This window comes from Strix uralensis, chromosome 17 (assembly GCF_047716275.1).
Source record: "Strix uralensis isolate ZFMK-TIS-50842 chromosome 17, bStrUra1, whole genome shotgun sequence".
Classification (NCBI taxonomy): domain Eukaryota; kingdom Metazoa; phylum Chordata; class Aves; order Strigiformes; family Strigidae; genus Strix; species Strix uralensis.
In genome coordinates this window covers 7744926-7769268 of record NC_133988.1, presented here as the reverse complement: position 1 = coordinate 7769268, position 24343 = coordinate 7744926, and the positions used below count along the sequence as shown (strand labels likewise).

The following is a 24343-nucleotide window of genomic DNA, read 5'->3' as shown; positions in this document are numbered from 1 at the left end:
GCATAATTCATACGTACGTGTGTATATACTTTCCTGAAGCTCGTAAAACTTACAAAGCTAAATTTACTCAGAAGCAGCCAACACAAATATAACACAATACTGAAGAGGCATGAAAAAGTCCCATGTATATTTACAAACTGTGAAATCAGTATACAGATTGATCTCAAAAGGGAAATGGCTTATTGTCTTCTATGAGCAATACTTTAAGCAGAAGGAAAAGGTAACTACTGAAATTTGAATGTGGATATGACTGACCAATATGAATGATGTGTCCCTTTTTGTCCAGCATGATGTTGCCATTATGCCTGTCTTTAATCTGGAGCAGAAACAGGAGAAGACTATATGCAGCCATACTGCGGATGAAATTATAGCGAGCCTGTACAAACAAGAAGTTAAAACAAATCAGAACACAAGAGAATTTAATAACTCTCCATCCTAGGAGGAGATAGAGCTGAACAAAGTCATTTTCTTTTTTTCCATTCGTGATTAGTTTGAAGCAGCGTTCAGGGATATTCTCCACACATCTACAGCTGCTGCAGTAACTACTTTAGCTAACTCACTCATAGCTAAAAATGGATTATCAGCATCAGAAACCAGATATAGCATTACGGTAGTCATTATCCAATTATCTGTCATTATTTCTTATAGCTAAAATATTTCTCAGCTGAGATTTTGCTGTGCTTGCCAACTGATATTTTACCTTCTGGAATGCAAGGGTAGACTCATCTCCATATTGCCTTGTAAAGTAATCATACATCCCAAAGTCTGTCTGCCTGCCCAGCTGGTCACGGGATGTGCAGTCAGGAATGCATTCAATAACACCGCACTGAAGGAGAAGAGGAGAAACAGGTCTGAAAAGCACACTCCCAACATGTATTCTGGTCATGGTTCTCGGCAGTCATACAGGTCCTCAGAGAAACATGGGGAAGCCTATAGATCACTGAATACAGAATTTCTAGTTTATTCATAAAAAAAGTATCTCCAGTTTTTTAGGATTTCTGTGCAACATAAGACAAGCTCTGTGACTTTCCACTGACTTGCACAATGCAATCCCAAAAAAAATCAAACAACAAACATGAATCACCACAGGCTGCAAAACTTCAGAGCCAAAAGCTTTAGAAAAGCAGGAGAGGAAAGACTCTTTTTGTCGCTGGTACTCCAAATATTTGGCAGAAGTGATGTGGGCAGTATTTCCTTGCAGTATGGAATTTTTATGTGTGTTGGAAGAGAAAGTCTTTTCTGATTAGGAACTATTTTCTACAGCAGTACAGTTAATTGTCCACTTACCCCAGGAGCTGTGGCCACCACTCTGTAAGGAAACACAAAAAGATCCAGGCCTACCAGCTGAAATATGTTCTTGAAGAGATCGATGATTTGTAAAGCCAACATGTCCTGTTATACAAGAAAAAAATTGCACAAGTATTACAGGGGTTACAGATCATAAGTTACATTACAAAAATGCTCTGGAGAACTCTGAAGTGAACATTAAGCTACCCCAGCAGGTCTGCAGATGTGTGCTTGTGTGTGCACTGTGGCTCTGGGGGAAATCAAAGAGGGAGAAGCTAAATGCTGTTTAAGTGTGTAGAAGCAACACTGAAGATTTAACTGCTGACCTATGAAAACCAAATTTTTCCATCACTCTTTGATAAGATGGCTACTAATAACTCCAGGGATAATAGCCAGCATTCCCTCTTAATCAAAACCAATCAAACTTCCATGTGCAAGATATCACCTTGGAAAATACTGCTGTTACCAATAGTTCCATTGAAAAATAAACTCTAAAAGAGTTTTAAGTCATGGTAAACTGTCTCGAAAAAATGCTCTTTGTTTCCAAACTAGCATTTCTCTAGTGGCACAACACAGTTCTCTCCCTCAGTCTATAACTAGTGGAGATTATCAAAATTCCGAAGAAAAATATTTCTGTACTAAAATTTTCATATTGTCACCTACAAATCTGTCTTCTATAACTGCAAAGCCTGATAGCTTTGTACCTGTCTGCAGTCATCGCCCACTTTAAAGATAGCTGCCTGCCAACAGATTTTCTTACTGTCCACCCCTTCTTCTGCACTTTCATCTATGGAATCAGAACGACAACGCAGACCTGCAAAAAGAGTACAAAGCAAAACCCAGACACAGACTTTAATTAGTAACTTTCTATCACGACAAGTCCTCTGCACTCAAAACCACAACATTTCACTGCAGGTGCACTACAGATTCTTCTGCCTTGCAAGGTGAATGCCGTAAGATAGTTCCCTTTGTCTACTGGAACATATCAAAATAGTGTTTGTGATTTACCTGATAAATGCCTGAATTGCATTAAGCTAATCAGCTGGAGCATCCCACAAAATGTATTATGAGAAAAAACTGCCAAAAGGTGGAGTTTGCTACAGTGTAAAAACCAGGGAAAGGCAATCAATTTATATGTTAGTCTAAAGTAACTGTTAAATTTTCTTCAAGATACATGTGGCTTGCTCCCCGGGAATTAAAAAATACCGCAAAAAATGGATTTAAGTTTCCAGAATTTTATTCTCTCTTCCTCTGATACAGTTTCATTTCTGAGCTGAACCACCGCAGATGAAGTTCAACATGGAAATAATTTCACTACAGCAGTACAGGTCATAAAAGCAGGCAATTTTAAAGGAATTGCTGACTCTCAATTAGTAGTGTCAATGATTAAGACACAGTTACTAACCTTCTTTTTCAAGCTCACTAACTCCACATCGTTTCACTTTAAATTTGGCCAGGTAGGGCGCTTTTGCTGCACTAAATTGTAATAAAAACAAAGATGATGATGAGTGCAAGTTAGCCAAACAAGAATTTCTAGAAAAATACCTAATTATCTTAATGGAAGAATATTACAAGAGCATGGTACCTCTGCATAGGTGTTCCTGATTTGTAATCAATGTCCAGAACAATAGCTTCAGGATTGCTGGGCAAGTAACAGCCTACAAAACAAAGCAGACAGCTGAGAACAACGTAAGTTAGAGAATAACTAATGCTGGTGTCTATAGCTTCAGTACCTAGTTTTGAATTAAATAAAATGTTAAACTGGAGATTACAGTCTGTGAGCCACAAAGGATACAGTATTCTTTGCATTAGTGAGTGATTGCCAGAAGCTAATAGAATACAGTTTTGAACTAATACTGCAGACTCTGTACCACAGAAATGTACAGACAGGACTTCTCTTACAATAGTCCCTAATACGATGTGGCAGTATGTCCCAGTGCACTAGGGAGGGCCCTTAGCAACCAACACATGGTAGGAGAATTGAGGTCTGTTAGTCAGAGATCAGAGACAGCTTTCATCAAACTCCATTTTAAAGAGAAGATTCAGATTGGGAAACCTTATGTTCAAGATTTGTAAGGACCTTCAGGCAATGATGTTTCAAGGGAATGCCTGATGGGAGAAAAAGGAGAATGAAAGGAACTGGACACACTTCATTCTTGAGATAACATAACTTCTCAAAAGCACCTCATCTTTTCAAAAAAGAAAGTGGTCAAAAGAAAAAGAGCTTATTTATCTTCCCTCTTCAGACATACATTTCTACTTTTATCTGTGATGTGCTCTTGAGCAAGTTTTGATGCACCATATACAAATTATTTGCTGAGTAAAAATATTTGAATTGTTTCAAGAGAAAAATAATCCAACTGTAACAGAAGAACAGCTGCCAGCATCAAAACTGAGAGCTGTCACTTTCAGAGATTTCAAGATTTGTTTGCAGAAAATACAGTACTCATGTTGAATACAAAAAGCCCACTATATGATATGATTAAATCACTTCTTACCAGGCTGCACTTTCACCTCAGATAGAGCACTCAAACAAGCTTTTTTTCTTTCATCTCCTTTAGGGAATGGCCTAGAAAGATGAATGATATTTTATTTATCTGCATACTATATATTATTTTATGTACTAGTCTCAAATTTGTTTCAAATTTTTGCTTCACTAAAAATGTTTCTTCCCGTAACAACAAAGATCTCTTACTGCACCATTTCTAGAGAACTTATAGGCTCAATACCTAACCAGAACATTTTCTATCTTAATGAAGGTTACAGTCTTTGTAGATTTAACATTGATTTGACACACAGGTTGTTGACAAACCCAAAGAGCGTAAGAGATATGAATGAAATATACAGAGGCTCTTCCTTACACAGAAATTTGGGCATAATTACACCTTTGTAAGCTGTAGTTATATCAATGTAATTTTCCCTTGTGGAACTTACACTGGAATAAGAACACTGGTAACTGAAAAAGGACAAGCCAGCAAAATGCCTATGCAATTACACGCCTAATTTGTTCACATACTTAGCATGACTGCAGGTGTCAATTGGATAATTGGTAACATGGTTAACGATCAGTATATACAATTACCCAATTTGCACAGGCACTCCTGTTAACCATCCATTGAAGTCAGTCACACAATTGCATGCTCACCTGGTGTAGCAGCATGCAACTGAAAGGTATTACTTATGCTCTCGTTTAAAGCACTACAGCAGGTTACTGAAGCAGCAACATAACACCTGATGAAATCATCACAGATGATACATTTGTTCATTTATGCCATCTATGAAGCAAACAGCATCTCCTCTATGTTGTTTTTACATTGGAGATGCACAAAACCCAGATTCATTTTAAGGCTGGAGAGCAAAATGCAATGCTTGTAAAGCACAATTATTATCTGTTGCTTAATTATGACTTCATACTAACAAACAGTGGATTGGCTTAATTCTAAATATCAAGATACTCAGATCCTAACCTGCCCTTTTAACTCATCCTACTGAGTGAAAGCATCTTAACATGCACACAAGGGGGCATTTGATTGTTTCTGTGATGTAAGTATCCTTTAGCCTGATGCCCTTACACTGGTGGTTAGCAAAGCTTCATTTTAAAGGTGGCATGTTCCAGGACATACATTTTATATGACTTTCAAATAATTTCATACAACAGAGAATGTTTTAAAAATATGCAATGAAACCACACTTACAGACAGAACTTGTGTGCTGAGCTGCTGCCATCCACTGGCAAGCTTTATAAAAGTTAAATTACATATCTTACTGCAGTCTTCACCGTGAACAGTGAGAATCTCTCTACGAGCAGGACCTTCAGTTTTAAGAGATCAGTGATCCAACGTTTAGGACATCAAATCTTTCTCCATAACCACAATTTAGGAATGGAAGAAAAAGACTTACATATGCAAAAAGAGAAATCGTCTTTGTATTGCACTGCACAATTAAATCTCTTTGAGAAGAGGAAAAGACAATTTCATGGAGTTTTAGCAGAAGGTAAACCATTTACCCATGCCTGAGGTTTTTTAGTTTTGTGGTGGTTTTTTGTTTTGTTCTCTTTGCTTGCTTTTAAACTCCACACAAAATGTTGATAACAAGTTATAATGTATCAGTGCATTTTTCTATGGAACCTCATTCCACTATTACCAACCACAGTGTTTTAGATAAAATAGGATTAAAAACTAAAGTTTAGAATCATCTGCTTCCAAAGTAAAAAAACCTGGCTGTTTCAGATGGACTGCTAGATCAAAGCATGAGCACTGAGAGCAGGGCAGATACAAATTATCCCTAAAGGTCAAACTAAAATGAGCCTTTGCATTCTATTACAACTATTAAGTTACATTTTAAGAAAAAAAATCAATCTCTTATCATATAAATTAGTTCTTTTCTCTGGAACACACCATCCCAATATCCCTAAAAGCAAATTAGCCTCTTAATCAGGACACTGGAACAGTGAGCCCAAAAAAAGGGCAATTCTGAAGTAGAGCACTTACTTGATAATGGCTGAAACGTTGGTGATTTTATTAAAGAAATCAAATTCCCGTTGGTAGAACTCCTTGGCTGGGCCAGATAATGAGCCAGTTATCTCCTCTACTAGCTGCTCCAGAAGTTCCCCAATGTCAGCTGCACGTGAAAAAGGAAGCATTTGTGTCAGAAGTATTTCAGAAAGCTAAACAACATGGGTAGTGGAAACAGCCGCCTTCAGACAGTATTCAAAAAAGGGTACTGAGGCAAACATTGCTGCATCTCTTTTGATGTGTTCTGTCGGGAACTTCTAAGGAATGGGCCCTACCTCTACAAATGAAAGAGAAGCTCCTAGCTAAAATGATTCCTCCTGCCAAGAGAGAAGCAGGAAGGAGATTTAGTCTGAACTGAGACGAGGAAAGGAGCCAAGCTAGATTATATTTTAAAGCACTCACGATCTTTTTGGTGTCCTTCTTCATCCAGGTAAATATTAGTTTTCATGTTCCAGATGAATTGGTGAGCCAAGAGCTGGGATTTGGCAGCTGCCCACAGGATGTATTCTCTAACGTAACCCATCTGCAACCATATCCAGTCCAGTAAGGATCAAAGATCATTACAAATCTAGCAGACTTGATACTACCACTTCTAACAGCTATTCTTCAAATTCAAAAATACTTAACGGATGGAAAGAAGACCTCTGCACTCTCATTCACATTGCTAAAAAGACCTTTGAAGAATGACAGTGTATTTTAACAGGTAGTAAATTGACCTACACTCCTTTCAGCTTTATTACTGACTTACTCCATTATTCTAACCCACCTTCCTCCCACTTCTGTGCCATTTTCTATCTATTCTATTTGGATTTAAAATCTTTTTTTGCTTAGGGCATCTCCTAGTATGTATACAAGCCACAGTGCAATAGAGCCATTGGTCTTGCTTGGTATCACTAAATGCTCCTGTAATACCAGAAATCTAGGCAGCATCATATGGAGTGTACATTTTGGTGGCAAGAACTGCACGTGCTGGCACAGTTTCAGAGTAATTCTGGAATGCAAGAACAAACTCATAAAAGAAGTTGAAGTGTACAAGGGAATCCTACTCATTCCAGAAGTTGCATTTCCTTTACTCTACTTGCAGCTGCTTCTGTAGTCTGTAGATGTTTCTATGTTTGACTGACATTAACAGACAAGATGTCTGATGCTCATGCTCTGCACTGCAGAGGATACTTACCTATGCAAAGTTCTCAAAGAATAACTAAATACAGTCACCTACTCCACTGGCTGGGGATTATCTTCACCTGAAAATAATGCACTGACCAGAGTTCACATACCTTGTGGGCAGGTAACAATGATGTCACATTAATGAACTCTTTACTTCTGGCTTCTGCAAGATGCGATTTCATATATGTGATGGAGCACAAGACATCTCTAGATGTCTTCTCCAGTTAACTCCACAGCAAAATGATTAAGGATAAGTGATTTAATTTCATTACTGCTTGTCTCATGCAGACATTCAAAAGCTTTATTCAGACAGTGTCCTCATCTGTGGTTTCCCATAACAAAATCTCTTTCCTGACAGATGAGCTACATAGCCTCTGGTTTCTCAAGTCTACCTGTTCATAAAAGAGGTGTATCCAAAGCAAGACAGCCTCTAGAGACAATAATTTTTCTTCTATGTGTTAGACATACAGGACAATAATAAGCAGCATTAGTTTAAGCTTAAATGTTGTTTGATTTGCAGTTTTAAGTCTAAAAGCTGCTTTAAAAATCTGGTTTGTTCAAATGTAGCTGTTTCATATCCTTACCTTGTCATACCGAAGTGCCTGCACAATCTGTGGAATGTAGAATAAAATGGCATCCTGAAAAAGATGGCACAGGATGTTATTGTTTTAGTAGTCGAAGGGAAGACAGGTCACATGCACAGAGAAAAGCTCCCTTCAGTTAGGTGAACAAAACAGTACTGCCTCCTTATTTTAAACTATATATGCCACCTCCTCAAATTGAACTATTTTTCTGTCCAGTTACTTCCTTCAAAAATATCATTAATAATCATGTATTTTACAGTTCTAATACAAGTCTGACAAGTGCTAAAAATCCAGCCTTGTGCTACCTTAGAAGAAACACCTTTCCACTGAGAGAAGAGTCGAAAGGGACAATCTGATAAGAGCAGCCTGAAGAATTCAACTTAGTGAGATTTAGACAAAAGAGTTGCAAGTACACAATCCAGTATTCGTGGGACAATTAACTTTAACTTTTCATCCCAACATATTCACATTCTGCAATGTGGTGTGCCCATTTAGCATGTGTGTGTTTCTCCATGGTATTAAAATGAAGTCTGTGGCCACAATGACTAAGGCCATTAACTTTACTTGGGGTCTTAAGGCTCTCTTGGAACTCATCTTACCGGAGGAAAAGATCGCAGGACTTTAACCCCATACTGAGCTGTTAGAGGATGTGGTGGATACATGCTTGAAAAATAGGAAAGGCCAGTTGGTGGATCTGTTGGTGCCCAGCACAGAACATGGCTGAGCTCAGGCGCATCAGCATCAATTGTATGCCAGGTAACCAGGTACTGAAAAAGCAGGTCAGACATGTTAGGATTTTATAGCACCCAATAACGTCTGGGTAATACACATCAGAGAGTAATGCTATAATCTAGCACCCTATAGCAGGGGAAGTGATACATGCTACATTTTATTTTACAAAACCACAGCTATTTTATCTAAAGCATTTTTTTTCCATGGAAATCTAACCATTGGAATTGCCTCACCTCCCACATCACCAGATGAAGCTAGTGAAGTCAAGTTACTAAAAGCACAATACAGGGGTTCTAGTATAGGGAGAAAGAAGAAAGGACGAGTCCTTTTGTAACAGTCAAAGAAGGCTCACTTTTCCTGTCATCTATTTTACAGGTACTGTACAGAATGCAGCTCTGACAAGATCATCCCTCACATGACTACAGTGTTTCACTGCAGATCAGCATGAAGAGTTTCCTCCATTTTACAAAGCTTGGCCTCCTGACACACAGAACAGGTTAAGCTTGAAATAATTTTAGCAGCAGCACTCACCAGTGGTCTTTTTACATATTATGAAAAAGGAACAGAAATGGTGGCTGCGATGAGTTTTGAGACATTTTGTGTATGGTGAGAACATTCCCAGGAGCAAGATGTACCATAAGCTAACTAGCCACCTACTCGTTACTGTGATTCCTGCCTCAGCACCCTGTTTCCACAGCTGTTCTGTCATTCTCTCCTACAGAGCTATGGTTAGCACTAGAACATACTGTGTTAAGTAAAGACTGTATTTTCCAATCTATCTGGATGAAACAGGCATACTAGGGCCCTGTAACAGTATAAATATTCACAGGTACCTTTATTGCTTCAGGAACATCACTAACAGCTCCTGGGTCCAACCGAACCAGACGGGTCACTTCTGTTCCAATAGCTTCAGTGTTCTTAAATCTAAGTATAACCAGAAATACAATAACATTATTAGAAAATTTTGACAGCCTCTTTATTTATGTGAAGATGAGGACAGCAAAAGGCAGAAAAGTATGTGCTTAATAAACAAATAATTCAACTATGAAATAATGCACACTGAGGGACCAATATACTGTCAAAAGAGGGTTCAGGAACAACTGGTCCTCATCCAATGCTTTTGTATAAACCACTAGTATTTTAGCCCACTATTGGATTCCTGGCTGAAATATACTGTCTGGGATTCCACAGAAACCAGTGTGCAGAACTCTACTTGGCAAAAACTATCACTGTTGTAAGGGGGAAAGAATTTCCTTTCCCTTCCGGAGCCAACTATGCTAATTCTCCTATAATACTTATTAAAGTACAAGCCAATATATAGCTAGAACACTTCATTCAAAGACACTTCTGGCACTGTTTAAATGCTATGCCTGCTAATGGGTTAAATGCTATTAAAAACCAAACATGAGTTCTTCTAAACAAAACACGGTCTAAGTGTTCATGAAGAATGGGCGGCAGGAAAGGAGGCTGGACGCCACTAGAGCCTGAGCCAAATGAGTGTATTAAGGAATGTAGTTCTTTTCATTTCAAAGGTCTCAACCAGCTGTGAAAGGGGGCTGTAAACAGGAGCAAGTGCCATCAGTTCCTACAGTGTAAGTACTCACTCAGCTTCTAAGGCAGCAGGAATTACACCAGTTCTTTCTTTTGAAACATCTCACCTGGTAGGCAGCTGCACAGCAAGATGAGGAGAAATGCTCCAAGCCAGATTTACATTATCCTTCCACTGCTTCTCACTGAGACTGATATACTTAGACCTCCAGTTTGCTACACTGCTCTCTCCAGTTTGATCCAACTCTAGCTCAGGGGAGGACAGTGGATTGTACCATGTGATTAAGCGTTCAATCTCGGTAGCCTAAGGGAAACAAAAAAAAAAAAAGTGTTTTCTGGAAGAAGAAAACACACTCCCAATTTCATACTTTGGTTTATGTATCCTGCAACAAAAATGGGGTTTTAGAAATTCATGCAGTCTCCCCATTCTTCTGATGACCCACCAGCAATGAAAGCAGTAATGTTCTTCGCTTCATGTAGTACTTGTGTAGCTGTGTACCTCTGTTAGTCTTCTTAGACATTCCTTGAGAAAAGGATAAAAAAAGTTTTCAGTGGCTTTTGATCAGTATGTTAAATGGTGCTTTCAAACTGTCCACACCTGGCAACATTAACATGTAAGAACTGATTAACCATAGGACACTTGTAAATTTAGATCAGAGTGACTTCAGAAAGTCAGTACTGCAGCTACTCATAGTACAGTTGTTCTCTGAATATAGGGAGTACAACAGGCTATAGGGATATTAATTTAGCCAGTACAGCATTCACTTCAGAAACACGACAACCTACTAAAAAGAAAGAGCACATAGTTTAAAACTGTACAAAAATACAGCCCACAATCTAATGTCACTCTGCTGCCCCCAAAAAGCACTAGGGGCATGTTTGCACAGAGCAAGTAATTTCCTCACAGGATTTCAGTACATCTTGACCTCCAGTCTTATTTCTTCTGCACTACAGAATTGAACATTCTAACAAAAAAGCAAGTAATTTAAAAACTTTGCTGCTTGATATCAGTGAGACTTTTCCCACCCTCCTCTCCAGAGTTTGACATTGGTAATTCAATATCTGCCAGATGAACTTGAGCCCAATGTCAAAGGTAAATATTGACCTTAAGCAACATCTGCATATAAAATGTGCTGTAAAGTTGGGAGCTGGTTACAATCAAAAAGATACCTGATTTTTTAGATATGGTTGACATGCCACTGGACAAAGGGTAAGTATTTATCCATCCTTGTGTAGCCTGTTGCCGAGATCCAACATTGATATCCAGGTTGCTCCTGGTGTCTTGATTATCTAACAACAGAGCACAAATCTGATGTAGAATCCAATCAAAGAAACAACAGGCTTTTGAAACAGCACATAAAGGAACTCACCAGGTGGCACAAGTTGGCTGGCAGTCAGATACTTCTTGTCTGAGAACATTGCTGTCCAAAACTTGATCAATATGCTGATATCCTCACGAAGCCTCTTTTCCCCTTGTGTAGGGAACTTTGAGGGACAACTTGAAAAAATTACACAAATAATGTGAAGTTGAATGTATTAGAAAAAAAACCCAACCCCCCACAAATCTAATCAAGTTGTATTTCTTATTCTGACCAGAAGCTATAAGGATGAGACTACACATCACTACATTTTATCTCATGACTTTATGATGTCTGACTGAAGAGTCCAAACTTCCTATTATAACTGAAAATTAAGGCAGCAGTCTCTCAGCATCCTGGATTCATTTTAAATTTAACATTATGACTGACTGATCTCCTCACATACAGACATCCCTATCAATTATATTCTTTTCTGTTGTGCCCATGTCAAATGTTGTAATCATCAGATTCAGTGTGGGTGTATTTTCAAAACAACAAAACTGCATTTCAGCCACTCACTCTGTAACTGCAATTCTTTAAATCTTATAAATCTAGGTACAGTTTTGAGCACTAAATAAATGCCAAAATAAGGAAAAAAAGAAAAGAAACATTCCTGAAAATACTGCTTTATAAACCACACAAAAGCACAAGGAAAATGAAAGTTTCTGTTAAAATGCATGAAAAAGGAAAAGAAGTTAAATCACTAGAAGAGAAAAGACAGCTGCTGTTATGAAGTATTATGGAAGGTTCAGGAAACCACACACACACTTTCAGTGAGTAGTTGCAAATAAAAAAGTACCTGAAATAGTCAAAGGCAGTTGAATAAATCTTTTCTCTCAAAACATTTCGAATAGTTGCATTTGGAACCACATCAGCATGCAGCAAAGACAACCCCAGAGTCAGCAACCTAATAAGCAAAACAGAGAATTAAAATCTTGGCACTCCCAAAATGGTGACCAATGCCACACCATACAAACCAGAGCTACAGCTGTAACTCCATTCAGTTCATTGAAAAGTGTCCATTTCAGAGCTCTTGGCAAACTGTTCACATTATCATCAGTCTGCTCCTAAAGCTGCAACTACTGAACCATAGAAAGTGAAAGCCTTGAAGTCACAAAAAGTGAAAACAACTGATGGAGCAAAATTATCTCCAACTGATACATTGACTAGATCCATAATGTGGGCAATTCACTATATGCAATTACCCCATGAAGTTTTCTGAAGCACCAAAAATTATTTTCAAGCTAAAGTTAGCTACTTCTGCTTTGAAAACAGAGCTTAGACTCTACATCATTGCAGGCTGTTAAAGGAATTTTCACCACTTGAAGCCAAGGACAAGTTATACATTTAGCATTTAGTTCTTTTCTCCCACCTCCCTATAACCTTATTGCTTCCACCAAGGAAAAAACCAAAAATACTCACTTAAACCGGGGTCCAATTGCTGCCACATGCCGATTCAAACTGCCTTTTGCCCCTCCAATGTTCAATGAAAGAGACCGCTGGAGCAGGCTGGAGAAGATCTCTATTTGGTCAGAACTGCAGTACTTGGCTATTTCAAATCTCTGCACCAAAAACTGAGGAAGAGAGACAAACATGCCATGCCTCCTTTGACCTTTTTAACTCTAAAAATCACCAGTCTTTTCTGTTTCAAAGACCTTCCTCCCCCTCAATTATTACGCTCATCTAAAAGAGTCTATCTCCTGGCTTTGAGGCAGACAGACCATCATGACTCCAGCCCTTCCCTGAACCATGAGAACAAGTAGTGCAGAGTAGCTCAATCACAGCGTCACTGCAACACCATCATAGGTGGGACGTTCCAGAAGAAATACACACCTCTATCCAGATGTAATGTGGGGTCACCTCTGGCGGACAAGGCCTCGGCTGGCTTTCTTCTGAGGCTGCTAATGGATCTGCTTCTTTCTGTTCAGCAGAAAACAGGCCAACTTTCTGCTCCACTGTCATTTGCCAGGCTCCTGCCATTTCCCGCATGAACTGCAAAAAGGAAGGTAATCGTGTTTCTTGTTTTAAGAGCATCTTCTTATATGGAAAGTACAATCTTTATCCATAGAGCATACAAGAATCTAATACATCAGTTAAAATTCACTGCAATGTTAACAGAGAGGCAGACAGGTCTATACATCCCACCTGAAATAAAATGCTTCTTTCACATCCTAAATTACAAAGGGAAGAAAGACTCCCCCAGAAGTTCAGCTAGTAGCAGAAAGACTAAGGGCAACAGCAGACAAGCGCTGTATTTTGTTGAGGAGACTGAACTGTTAGATCAGCTGGTGCCATCCATCCCCCTGCTCTACTAAAGGTTACTGCCCCCAACACCAGGACAGCAGAGACAAGCGTATACTAGGTTCTCACGTGCTGCAGGACACACCCTGGTCCATGAGCACACACAGCTGATGAAGTGCACAACATAAAGATGGCACATAATTCACTTCTGGTGAACCTGCTCTAGGGAGCATCATCCTCTGGTAGAATGGAGGCCCAGCAACCAGAGGTGCTTATCTGATCTCCTCAACAAGATACAAAGAAATTCCCCAGAAGCCTAAGAGAAAAATTGAAACTGATGCTTAAAAAGTTAAACACTGAAGTGTGCATGTAAACCGACCTATGTAAATTCAGATTGATGATTATCTCCAGCAAGTGAAACACTTAGTGCTCACTGACTAGAGCAATTACCAGAGGCAGCTTTCTCAGCTCTGTGTGGGCTGTACCATTTAGGAGCTAATGTTACTATAACATTCATCCCCACCTCACAAAATACAGCTGGTCTAGCCTGTCACAGGATTAGGACACTTGCAAGCCTATCTTTTATGCAAGGGTGCAATGCCAGACACCAGAGGCTCTGACTGATGAGCAGGGACACTGATTCCTACTTGTTTTAAATCATCATTCTATAAATTGTGTTAGTTTAGAACCTGATTCATGACCAGCTCAGGCATCTCGGCAGCAAAGTAAATCGTACAGCTGAGATCCTAACAGATTTCCTTTGCTGTATCATTCCTGCTGCTGAGAAAGATCCGTTTCCCATAGTCCAGTTCATGAGGGTGCTCAGGCTTCCCAAAATACATGAACAGAGACTTCCTGGAAGGCTAAAGTGATTAACAATGTATTTAACATCCTTATGTGACAGAGATTCACAATAGCTGTGATTCTCTCAAAATTTTCTCTATTCCCCCCTTGCAGGGGCAGAGGAAGAGTTGTTAAATAGCTTCCTACCGGCACTTCTATTCCATTCTTGGCAGCAAGCAGCCACTCCCAGCAAGCAATTGCTGTTTCCATGCCATGTTCGTTGAACATTCGCAGGGGTCCCCAACACAGATGATGAAGGAGCTGGGGATCACAGTCTGAAAACAAACATTCAGTCAGATTTCTCCAACAGAATAAATAAGCGCTTTCCACATCAGCATGAAATTGGTGTGCACAGTATGTAATAATCAATTCCTAACAAATAGCTTCTACTTTAAGAAGGCTTTTCCCCAATATAAGCCTAATTGAAAAAACTCAAAACACAGTTTTGCTTCAATCTGATGTGCACTGGGTTTGTATACAGATAGTTTTTGTACTTTATTACTCTTGGTATTCAGAGCCAGAAAGTAGAACTACATTTGTTTTTCATTACCTTTGCTGCTTATTAGCAGTGCAGTCAACTTAAACATGGCCTGGGTGTAGAATTCAGTGTGGCCTGATTCAAGAGCATCATTCAGCTCTTTGACCATCAGTTTATTCAGGTCAGATGTTCGTCCTGTAGCATTTGAGAACTGAATCATTCCAGAAACCTGTAAAATAGAATGGGTTTTTCAACAGAGAACAGTATTTTTAGGAATCTAGTTTGGTATTGGTCATGTGCTGATTAAGGAACTCCACAAACAGAGACATCTTTGTTACTATTTTGCTAAATCTTTAGCTTTATCTGCAATCTAAGAACTTTCTGCAAGACCAAAAGTAAAATGATCTGTTTAATAACCTAGGAAAATTATACCCTTTATCTTGAAGGAATTTAGCTTTAGAGTCTGTGCTTAAAATAATATAGAACCATACAACAGTTTAGATTGGAAGGGACATCATCCCCTGAAAAGCCATGCCAGAGCTCGTGGACACTCCATACTCACAAGAAATCCTCTACTTACCTCTCCTGCATAGCGGTTGCGCAAATTAAGAGAAGCCATGAAGTTGGAGTAGTCCTTCTTCACACAAGTTGGTCTTTCAGTTAGCTGGGTTGCCTATGACCAAACCACATACAGCTGTTCATACTGTTTGTATCTAACCACTTATCTTTTTTTCTATTTTTTTCTATTTATACATTCACATAGGTTTTAAGTTTAGTTTTCTTTATGCTAATAAACAGAATAGTATCATGACTATTAAATGTAACAGTACTCGGACTGATAAAAATGAAATAAGGAACATGTGTATACATTCCATGTATACAGTTTGAAATATATACATATTTGTATATACTTTTTGAAAGACCAAAAAAAGCATAAAAAGGCTAGAATCCCTGAGGCTCCTGCTCCCTTTTCATGAACAGGTAAGGAAGAAGACAGAAGAGTAGATGTGATTTTGGTTCTGATCTCTCCACACAACAGCTTGCTGAACCGACAGTAACGCAGAGAGACTGTTTTGTTCCTGTCTTCAAAAAGTGCACCAGTAACCATGAGGTTTCTCCACAAAAAAAACCAAACAAAAGAATGATTCTTTATACTGTAAAATGAATTTTTTATTTTGAGGATTTAATACTAAAATACAACGCCAGCAAAACAATTAAAAATTCAACACTCCTGCAATGCTTTGCTTCAGTGGATAAGCTTTTGAGAACTATTCTTATTATATGTCTTGGATGTAAAATTTGCATGCTATCATCTCTGTATTAGCAATGTCTAGTCCATGGGAATAAAGCAGGAAGAAAAACAAACTGCTAGCAATCTGAAAGCTTTCTGAAAGAGCTTTTGTCACTTGCTTGACATGCAGGAGGGCCCTAATCAAAACAAATACTGTTAACATATTAAGAAAATAAGAAAGCTGTTTCTCTTATTTCCTTTCCAGTTGTAAAGTTCCAAGTTTCTTCCAGCATAGTCTTTATTCTATCAAGTTTTTTCACCTTGCCCCTTTAGGGAACTCTGTGACTGCACTTAGGAGTCCTCGGAGTTCTTTATCCTATTTCAGTTTAATGACTAGCACTGTCTAGAAGGATGACTGTAACAGAGAACCAAAAGGAAATCCTGCTAAAGCTGGGCATGGAGGGCAGATTCAGAGCTGTTGCCAGAAAACAAGCTGGCTGATAATATAACAGATTATACTGGATGTTTCTTCAGGAGATCAGAAATTACAACCACAAATGAGAAAAAATGAACTGTAAAAAACTGCATATAACTGCATGAAATGTTCAATACAAAAGCATGTTTTGAGTGAACCTATGTAAAACTCAGAGCAAATGGGTGTCACCCGACACTCACCTACGTTACTATTCTAGAAAGCAGCTCATTTCAGTCTTACACAAAGATACTACTTTCAAATCATTAAAAATCATCTATAGAAAACTCCTAAACAGCATTAGATAACAGTTTTATTTTCTTGCTTGTTACCATCTTACTTTTCAGTATTTTACAGAACAACATGATTAGAAGACACCTTGATGAGATGGAAAGAAATAAGGTACCTTTCTGAGTAATGTTCAAGTACTGCGGACAAAGGTATTTTAGAAAATCTGTTATAAAATGAACATGACCGCTATACAGCTGCACAAACAAACAAACAAGAATTGTGCCCAATACTCACGCCCAGAGTGGTGTTCTGTCTGTTGTAGCCTGCAAAGTGCAAAACACTTTCTGTAGCCATAGCCAGTCCTGTGTGCTGGGACAAACCTGATACCCAGTTCTGATGTTTGTTTAGGTACTCCTGGTAAGAAAAAAAGAAAAAAAACCCAAACCAAAAAAAGTGTTTGTTGGAAAGTGTTGCATCATTGCAAACTACCAGAAAACTTAATTACACACATACCTGACAATAAATAGACTGTCTCTACTCCCTTTTAGGCATTGCTCCCCTGGCAATAAGAAACTCTGAATGTCCTCCTAAATATGTAAAGAGTAAGACTCATTCCATTTTGTAAAAGGATAAAGTGATCAAAATAAATACTTGAAGGCTGAACTCTTTTTTAAAAAGAATCGCTTTTCACAAAAAGACCTTTATGGAAGGAAATGTACTCCATGGAAGAAGGGAATATGAATAATTATCCTTTTACATAAGGACAGAATCCCTTGAGGTTTTTTTAGGGAAGGAAATAAAAACTTCAGGTAGCGTTGCAGTGTCCAAGATCTTGAGCCTCCCCAGAAATTCTGTTATCAGCACTAAGTTAGGCACCTCTAGACAGAATACCAGTCTAACCTGGACTATGTAGTTTCTTCAACTACTCACCAAAGATTAAGAGAGATCTGCATTTTACTATAGTGGACTTTTTGTTTACATAAAAGGTATTTTATTTATTTTATTTGTACATCATAAGTAGTCTTTTGCAATCTTTGTTTGTGGTCTTGTGACTTTCTGCTGAGCTCTGCCACATGTGAGCATTTACTACACCCACGCCCAAATTAAAGTCTGTAGTTTACAGTGGCCTCATATTAGCTGTGTTTCTCTGTATTTAAAAAAAAAAAAAAAAAAAGAACCATAAAGACAGAAAAAAACCCATCCTCCCAGGAGGGAAACAAGAAACAAGTTTTACATCCTAATCATTCGTTTCAGTCCAGCTGGTATTTTCAGCTACTGCATCTGCATCAAACAGATGTTGCTAGGCAGATGATTCTGATGTACAAAATTCTGACTTCTGAAGTAAATTCAGGATGCTCAACTGTTTACAAACTTGTTATTCTCAAGATTCTAAGGTTTGGAACTACATCAAAAGTCACATCAAATCAAAATTCTAGTTATTCTCTGCCAATACTGTAAAGGAAAACTTAAGAGCAACAGAAAAATTTAAAATGATGCTTGGATAGCCTGAAAAAAATAAAAAACATCACATAATTTCATACTCATTTTGAAGATCTGCAAAAATCAAATTCTCTCACAGAGGCAGGCTCATTACCTGTAGATGAGATTTTGTAACTGAGGGAGCCCATTTCATTGCTTCTTGCAGAATCATCCCACAGCGTGCAGCAAAATCCTTGACTATACTCTAGAATTAGAAAGCATCAATACAATCGGTAAAATACAGGACATTTAACAAGAGGCACTGGTTTTAATGGTGTAATAAGTAACATAGGGAGTAAGGCAGGTCGCAGCAACATGATATGGTTAAAATTTTCTGTAACAATTAAATTACCTTTAGTAAGCAAAGAACTGTCACGCTTCAAGTCAAGTAAAATAGTAAGATTCAGAAAAACATAAATACCAAGTGTCATACTGTATTAGAAAAAACTTACCTAGGGAAGTATTTTTAAGAAAAGGACAATTCAGAGTAGCTCACTAATTTATCCCCTTGGCATAAAAATCATCAGGCATTATTTTTGTGGTTTGACAAATCAAGGAGGACCACCTACCTCTCTGGCTTCATGTGTGTCAGGGACAGTTATTCTATATGGAGCATCAGGAATGTCATAGTATGGTTGGTCCTTGTGAATGTCCTAATTAAAAACAATGATCAATACTCAGTAAGATAAAATTCAGCATCACTGAACTTGAACACCACAGGTAGCAGCACTCTCCTCAAACAAGAAGTCTGATTTACCAAACCTTTTTGCTAATACTTGCTCTCAAAGTCAACCTGAACAGCTCTAAGAAAGACTTTTTATATCAGTTTGGTTTTCAGTAGAAGCAACTGTAAAAATCCAAAGCCCTCTTCTCAACATTTAGTACAAAAATAAAATTCCATAAAGCATTTCCATCTTAAAAAATACAAATATGTAATAAACCCAAGAAATACAGATACACATACACAGACTGGAAAGACTATAATCTGACAACCATAATTCACTAAAAAAACACAAATCAAAAAGCACCACTGAATTTTTATTTTAAATGAGACAGTTCAACAGTTACAACGCACAATGGGTAATCCTATGTTTTATTCTTGATGCTAAATTTGACTTTCCAAACCACATTTGACAACAGCTCTCTAGCACTAGTTTTACTACCTATGAAACAAGGGTGCAAATGCACTCCTTACTTCACAGAACTTAAGATTTTTATCAATCTTAGTGATGATAGCAAAACCAAAGAACTCAAATAAGTACCAAATAGATACAAAACAGAGCAAAAAATTCATTTCCGCTAAAGAAAAATGGAAACATACATTTTATTTCCCTTCTAGCATTAGTAAAAAAAGGAACTTACTGCACTAAGAGACAGTGACAGTGTCTGCAGAATATCTAGCATAGTCTTCAGCACAGTTCCACTCCACAGCAAGTGAGGGAATCTAGAACAAGACAGGATTCAGAAACACAATAACCATGGAGAGCCGAGGAAGGAAATTATTTTATTAAGAAACAGAGCTGCTCAAAGAGCTGGCTGTATACATCACTAGGTAAGCTCACACTCAATGGAAGTCACAAAGCTTGCCATGGCTCACAACAGCCTAGCTCAATACAGAGTCAAACGCTCTCTGAGAGCAAGATAAGTACAGCTATTTCATAGGAATTGAGATTGCATTTATTTCATGGGCACTTTGGTTTTGCTCAATCCATGGGAATACTAAGCAGACACAGAGATTTTAAGCAGGGGTTTCAGAGCCCAGGTTAAAAATACTATTGAATGTTATTTTTCAAGGAGATGTTTCAGCAGAAATATCAGCCAAGAAATCCACTTGACTGTTGTCATCAATTGCATAAGACATCACTAGGCAGTCAGTGTGAAAAGAGAACAGGAAAACAAAATCTGTACTCACTTGTCTACCAGACCAGATAAGTATTTGTCTGCGACTCTCCTGATCCTCTTGTGAATGTGGTTAAAATTCACCAGCAAGAACTGAGCATGTCTCTCCAGCTCTTCTTCATTCTCCTTAGTTTTAGGCTAAAAAGCATGCCAAAGAGAAGTATGAAGCTCTTAAGGAAAAAAGACAAGCACGCTTTCATAAATTGAAATGAGAACATTCGTACAAATTTAAAATTTTAGTTTCCATGTAACCTACTTTATCAGCCATCATTGTCAGGAAAGCTTCAAACACCTTATCAGCAACAGCTATCACACACTGCATCATGCCTGAGGAATTGAGAGAAGTGACAGGTTTGATTATCAGAATTACATTTGCTTTATAAACCATGTTTAACAGTTAAAAAGTGTTTATGTTTACTCAGCCAACACTGAACCAAGCTACTTTAAAAGAAAACCAGCATTCTTGGCAAGAATAAAGCAACAGCAATCTAGTGAACGTGATTATTTTTGTTATATAGTTGCTTGATTTGTTTTAGTTTTGCATGCCTGGAAACAACTTTACACTGTCTCAAGTTGCAAAATAACCTAGACAGGTAATCTTACCTGATTTGTCTTTTTGAATTGCTTTATCCTCAAAATAGCAAAACATGACTTGGAAGCGATCTTGGTCAGTTGAACGCAACACCCTAGGAAAAGAAGAGTTTTGTGGGTTGGGTTGTTTTGGGTTTTTTTGTTTTAATTTTTTTCTTTTAAATATCTTCAACACAGATCTATGTACTTAAACGTCACAGTACACACCACACTCATGGTAATTGTTCTTTCATGGTGATTTTAAGTCTCTAGTAAGTGTGATATTGCTATTTGTTTCTACATTCAACTAACAGGGCTCAGAGATGGTTTGTCATGAAGAGAATAACTTTCACACCTCAGGAGTGGGAAGCCTGATGATGATGCACTTATACAATCACCACAAACATACAAACACGATACAAACTTTGGCATTTCTATAGGCTTTGCAATTGTTGAATTTGCATATGATGGAAACATCACTTATTAAAAAACCTGTTTCTAAAATACACCCACGATGTTTCTGGAAATGGTTGTCCCTGTTGTCAATTATTGTCAAAGTAAAAATGTGACTGAGAAGTTCCTTCCTATTTTGCTCACTGCTAGACCTCCACTTCAGCTTTCAGCTACACACTTCTTTGAATAGTAGTAATAAATACACTTTTAAAGGAAAAAAAAATTGTCTGTGAATTCAGTATGTTTGATTAGTACAACCTAATACACACTACTGAGGGGAAAAAAAAGCACACTATAAAAATTTTTTCTCAGCTCCTACATTACACTTATCTTACAGAACAGGCAAGTGTCTACACTGTCCTTCAGAGATGCAACACAAGACCCTGTGCATAGGATACATTACACTTTCAAGACATTCCTTTGAAGAACCCTTTTGTCCATCTTCTATTAGTTCTTATATAGAGATCATCTCATTTTTTGGGCCTTACTATACTCTTACATCTTTTTTATCTACCCTAAAGGCATTTTTGCAAGGATGAATTCCCAGTCTCAGAATCTTCAGTGTTAATGTGACTCAAAGTACTGATTCTCATTTGTCTTAGTGTCTGGCAATTCTGACTTGGAACAGTTTTTAATTTTTATTCTTTTTTTAAATTCATCAGTGAAAAAAGTACATATATATATATATACCTCATATACTCTAGGCGGTAAACAGAAAGGAGATAGGTAGACATGGCAAAGTCCAACTTATTGATCAACGCTGACACTTCTGGAGGAGGATCCAAGAGATTTATTATGGTACTCCGCAGTTCATTTAATTCAGCCTAGAGATGAATACATGAAATTATCTGAAGTGGGAGTACTATATTAGTTTGTGTTCTGAAAACATTTGCTTTCAGCTGTTACTCTTCTTATTTTTTAACCTTAGCAAACAATATGCCAGGATGTCCCTGTCTGCAGACTAAAACCAACCTTCTCTGACTCAGCAAGTCACAATTCTTCAAATACAGAATTCAAATACTGTAGTCAAGCTCCCTGCTGAAATAACTGCTGGTTTTCATAGAGTTATACCAATGAAGAAATACTGTTCCTACATTCAATGCATGTAATTTTGATCAACATCAACCTTGCCCAGCTTCTTAAACTTCATGGGGTTGTTGTGCCATTCTTGGATGTCACAGATTCCCATATTATTTGGGAGCCAGACAAAGACATTTCATAAGCTGCAACTCTTCAATCCACTTACACTGCTACCAGGTAGTCCTCAGGTAAAATCTATCCTGCAAACACTAGGGAGAGAGAAGTATACCAGTACCAAGCCAGAGGATAAAGAGCGAGAAAGCTCACTTAACGTTTCTTTGAACATTTCTTTGAAGGACTGAATGTGGTTTTTCCTTCCAAAGTTTGTTGTTTTGGTTTTTTTTAAACACTGCAAGTTTTGTCTGTCTGATACAAAATGGGTGAAAAACTATTAAAAGGTTTCCATCTCCACAAAGACTTAGTTTCTACAACTAATCAAAATAGTGTAGCTACCAGCCTAAACACTTGTATTAACACTCAATAAAACTAAACCCAAATAATTTCTGTACACTGTTGTCATGAGAGTAGTGTAAAAAAGCTGTTTTTCACTAATAGGCAGCAGGTTGAATGGGTATTGTGCTATTTCAATAAATCATGGTTACTATATCAATTAACACCGATGGACATTATGGAAGGAGGTAACAGAACAAATTAACTCTTACGGAAGTCACGGTATCATTCTTCATGGCAGAATTGTACTGAAGAACAGATCGAAGTGGTTCTTTGCTGGGAAATGTGAGTAATGGAGACTTGGTGGCAATTTCACATACACCTTCATACCATTCTTCTGGCCAGAGACCTGGAGTACAAGAGGAAGGTGGGGTGGGGGAGAAAAACAGTGTTAAGATTCACAAAGTTAACTAGCATTATCAAGCTTTGTACTACTTCCTAGGGCCAATCTTTCATGCACTTAATCACAAACACTCAACACAAGTGATCCATGTTCCAAACAATAAACATGTTCAGGTAATTCCCAGTGAAGTTTCTCAATGAGTAAGAAGTTTCTACCTGATTACCAATGTACCCCATATGGCTGATCTTCCATTCCAGGAAGTTAGCTATCAAAACTCGTACTTAACTAAGGCTAACTGCTGTATTAGCTTAGAAAAAGAAAACCTAAGTACAAGTTGTACTGTGCTCAATCTCACAGCAAAACAGAGCAAAGATGTAAAGAAATCCTACCAGAGAACTGTCATGCAAGCTGTTTGTTTTGTAATGTCCTTATGCCTCTCATTTTTCTTCAGCCTACTGTGAACAGTTTGCAGTTACACTTAGATTCATCAAAAGTTTAAATGTGAGCAGCAATGTTGCTCTCTTAGAATTTACACTACCTGATCCTTCCACAGCAAATCCCATCAGCACTGAATACAACCAGAAGTCACGGAACAGCTTTTGCAACCTGGGCTTGGCCTCCTTGATGGGTGGCAAGCGTCTAGTGAGCTACCAAAGAAATAAAAATTAACATCAGAAAATGGTGGGAGTTACAATAACTTAATTCCATGCTAAGGAATTAATTCATGTACCTTCTTTCCTATGATTTAGGAAGGTAATTTTCTTTGTCACCTATGAAAACTAGTAGAAGAAAATTAGATCTTGTTAGAATATCTCAAATACTAACATTTGAGATGCCTAAAGTAAGAGTTTCCTTTGTTTTACACAGGAATAATACCATGCTGATACAGTAACCTCTGAAGAGAATACTTAATATTAGTATACTGTCAACTGCAGAGAGGAAGAGGCCACATGGTCCTTTAAACTGTGTTGAAGACAATGTCATGCAGCTTTGCTTCAGTGCAAAGGAACTCAAAACCAAATAAACATTAGTCAAACATACTTCTGGTTGCTATTGTTTATTGGCTTTGTGGAAATACATTGAGGCACCAATTGGGGATGTTTCATTGTCTGCACCCACGCACTCAATTACATCAGTTCTGGAGAATTTACTATCTAAACAAGCAAGTAAAAGAGCATTATTTTCAACACATTTATTAAAATTCTCTGCTACTTTTTGCACAAACAGCTGCTACTACTGGAGGAGCATAGTTTATACTCCAGCCAACACGTATGCAATTTTAGACAAATTTATGTAACAAAGCTTATCATGCGTTATCCTAAAAAGCGTTAGAAGCACAGGCAGTGTTTAAAAAGTGACAGAAATGGACTACTAAAACTGCGA

At 37.9% G+C, this 24343-nt stretch overlaps 1 protein-coding gene across 2 annotated transcripts in view; it reads right to left on the bottom strand.

Annotated features, from left to right (window-relative positions):
* Nucleotides 1-24343, bottom strand: part of PI4KA (phosphatidylinositol 4-kinase alpha) — a 62272-nt gene that overhangs the window by 4936 nt on the left and 32993 nt on the right. For both annotated transcript variants that reach the window (XM_074887552.1, XM_074887553.1), the window contains exons 20-51: nt 23499-23607; nt 22830-22966; nt 21778-21911; nt 20668-20750; nt 20321-20391; nt 20078-20202; nt 19528-19609; nt 18735-18818; nt 18281-18370; nt 16981-17100; nt 15333-15425; nt 14825-14981; nt 14422-14549; nt 13024-13182; nt 12613-12764; nt 11990-12097; nt 11203-11330; nt 11003-11122; nt 10276-10355; nt 9943-10136; nt 9118-9208; nt 8152-8319; nt 7553-7606; nt 6204-6324; nt 5778-5907; nt 3786-3856; nt 2873-2945; nt 2693-2763; nt 1992-2101; nt 1288-1392; nt 701-826; nt 256-376 (exon numbers count right to left, since the gene is read on the bottom strand). In XM_074887552.1, coding sequence (XP_074743653.1) covers nt 256-376; nt 701-826; nt 1288-1392; nt 1992-2101; nt 2693-2763; nt 2873-2945; nt 3786-3856; nt 5778-5907; nt 6204-6324; nt 7553-7606; nt 8152-8319; nt 9118-9208; nt 9943-10136; nt 10276-10355; nt 11003-11122; nt 11203-11330; nt 11990-12097; nt 12613-12764; nt 13024-13182; nt 14422-14549; nt 14825-14981; nt 15333-15425; nt 16981-17100; nt 18281-18370; nt 18735-18818; nt 19528-19609; nt 20078-20202; nt 20321-20391; nt 20668-20750; nt 21778-21911; nt 22830-22966; nt 23499-23607 — 3595 coding nt within the window. The remainder of the gene's footprint in view (nt 1-255; nt 377-700; nt 827-1287; nt 1393-1991; nt 2102-2692; nt 2764-2872; nt 2946-3785; nt 3857-5777; nt 5908-6203; nt 6325-7552; nt 7607-8151; nt 8320-9117; nt 9209-9942; nt 10137-10275; nt 10356-11002; nt 11123-11202; nt 11331-11989; nt 12098-12612; nt 12765-13023; nt 13183-14421; nt 14550-14824; nt 14982-15332; nt 15426-16980; nt 17101-18280; nt 18371-18734; nt 18819-19527; nt 19610-20077; nt 20203-20320; nt 20392-20667; nt 20751-21777; nt 21912-22829; nt 22967-23498; nt 23608-24343) is intronic.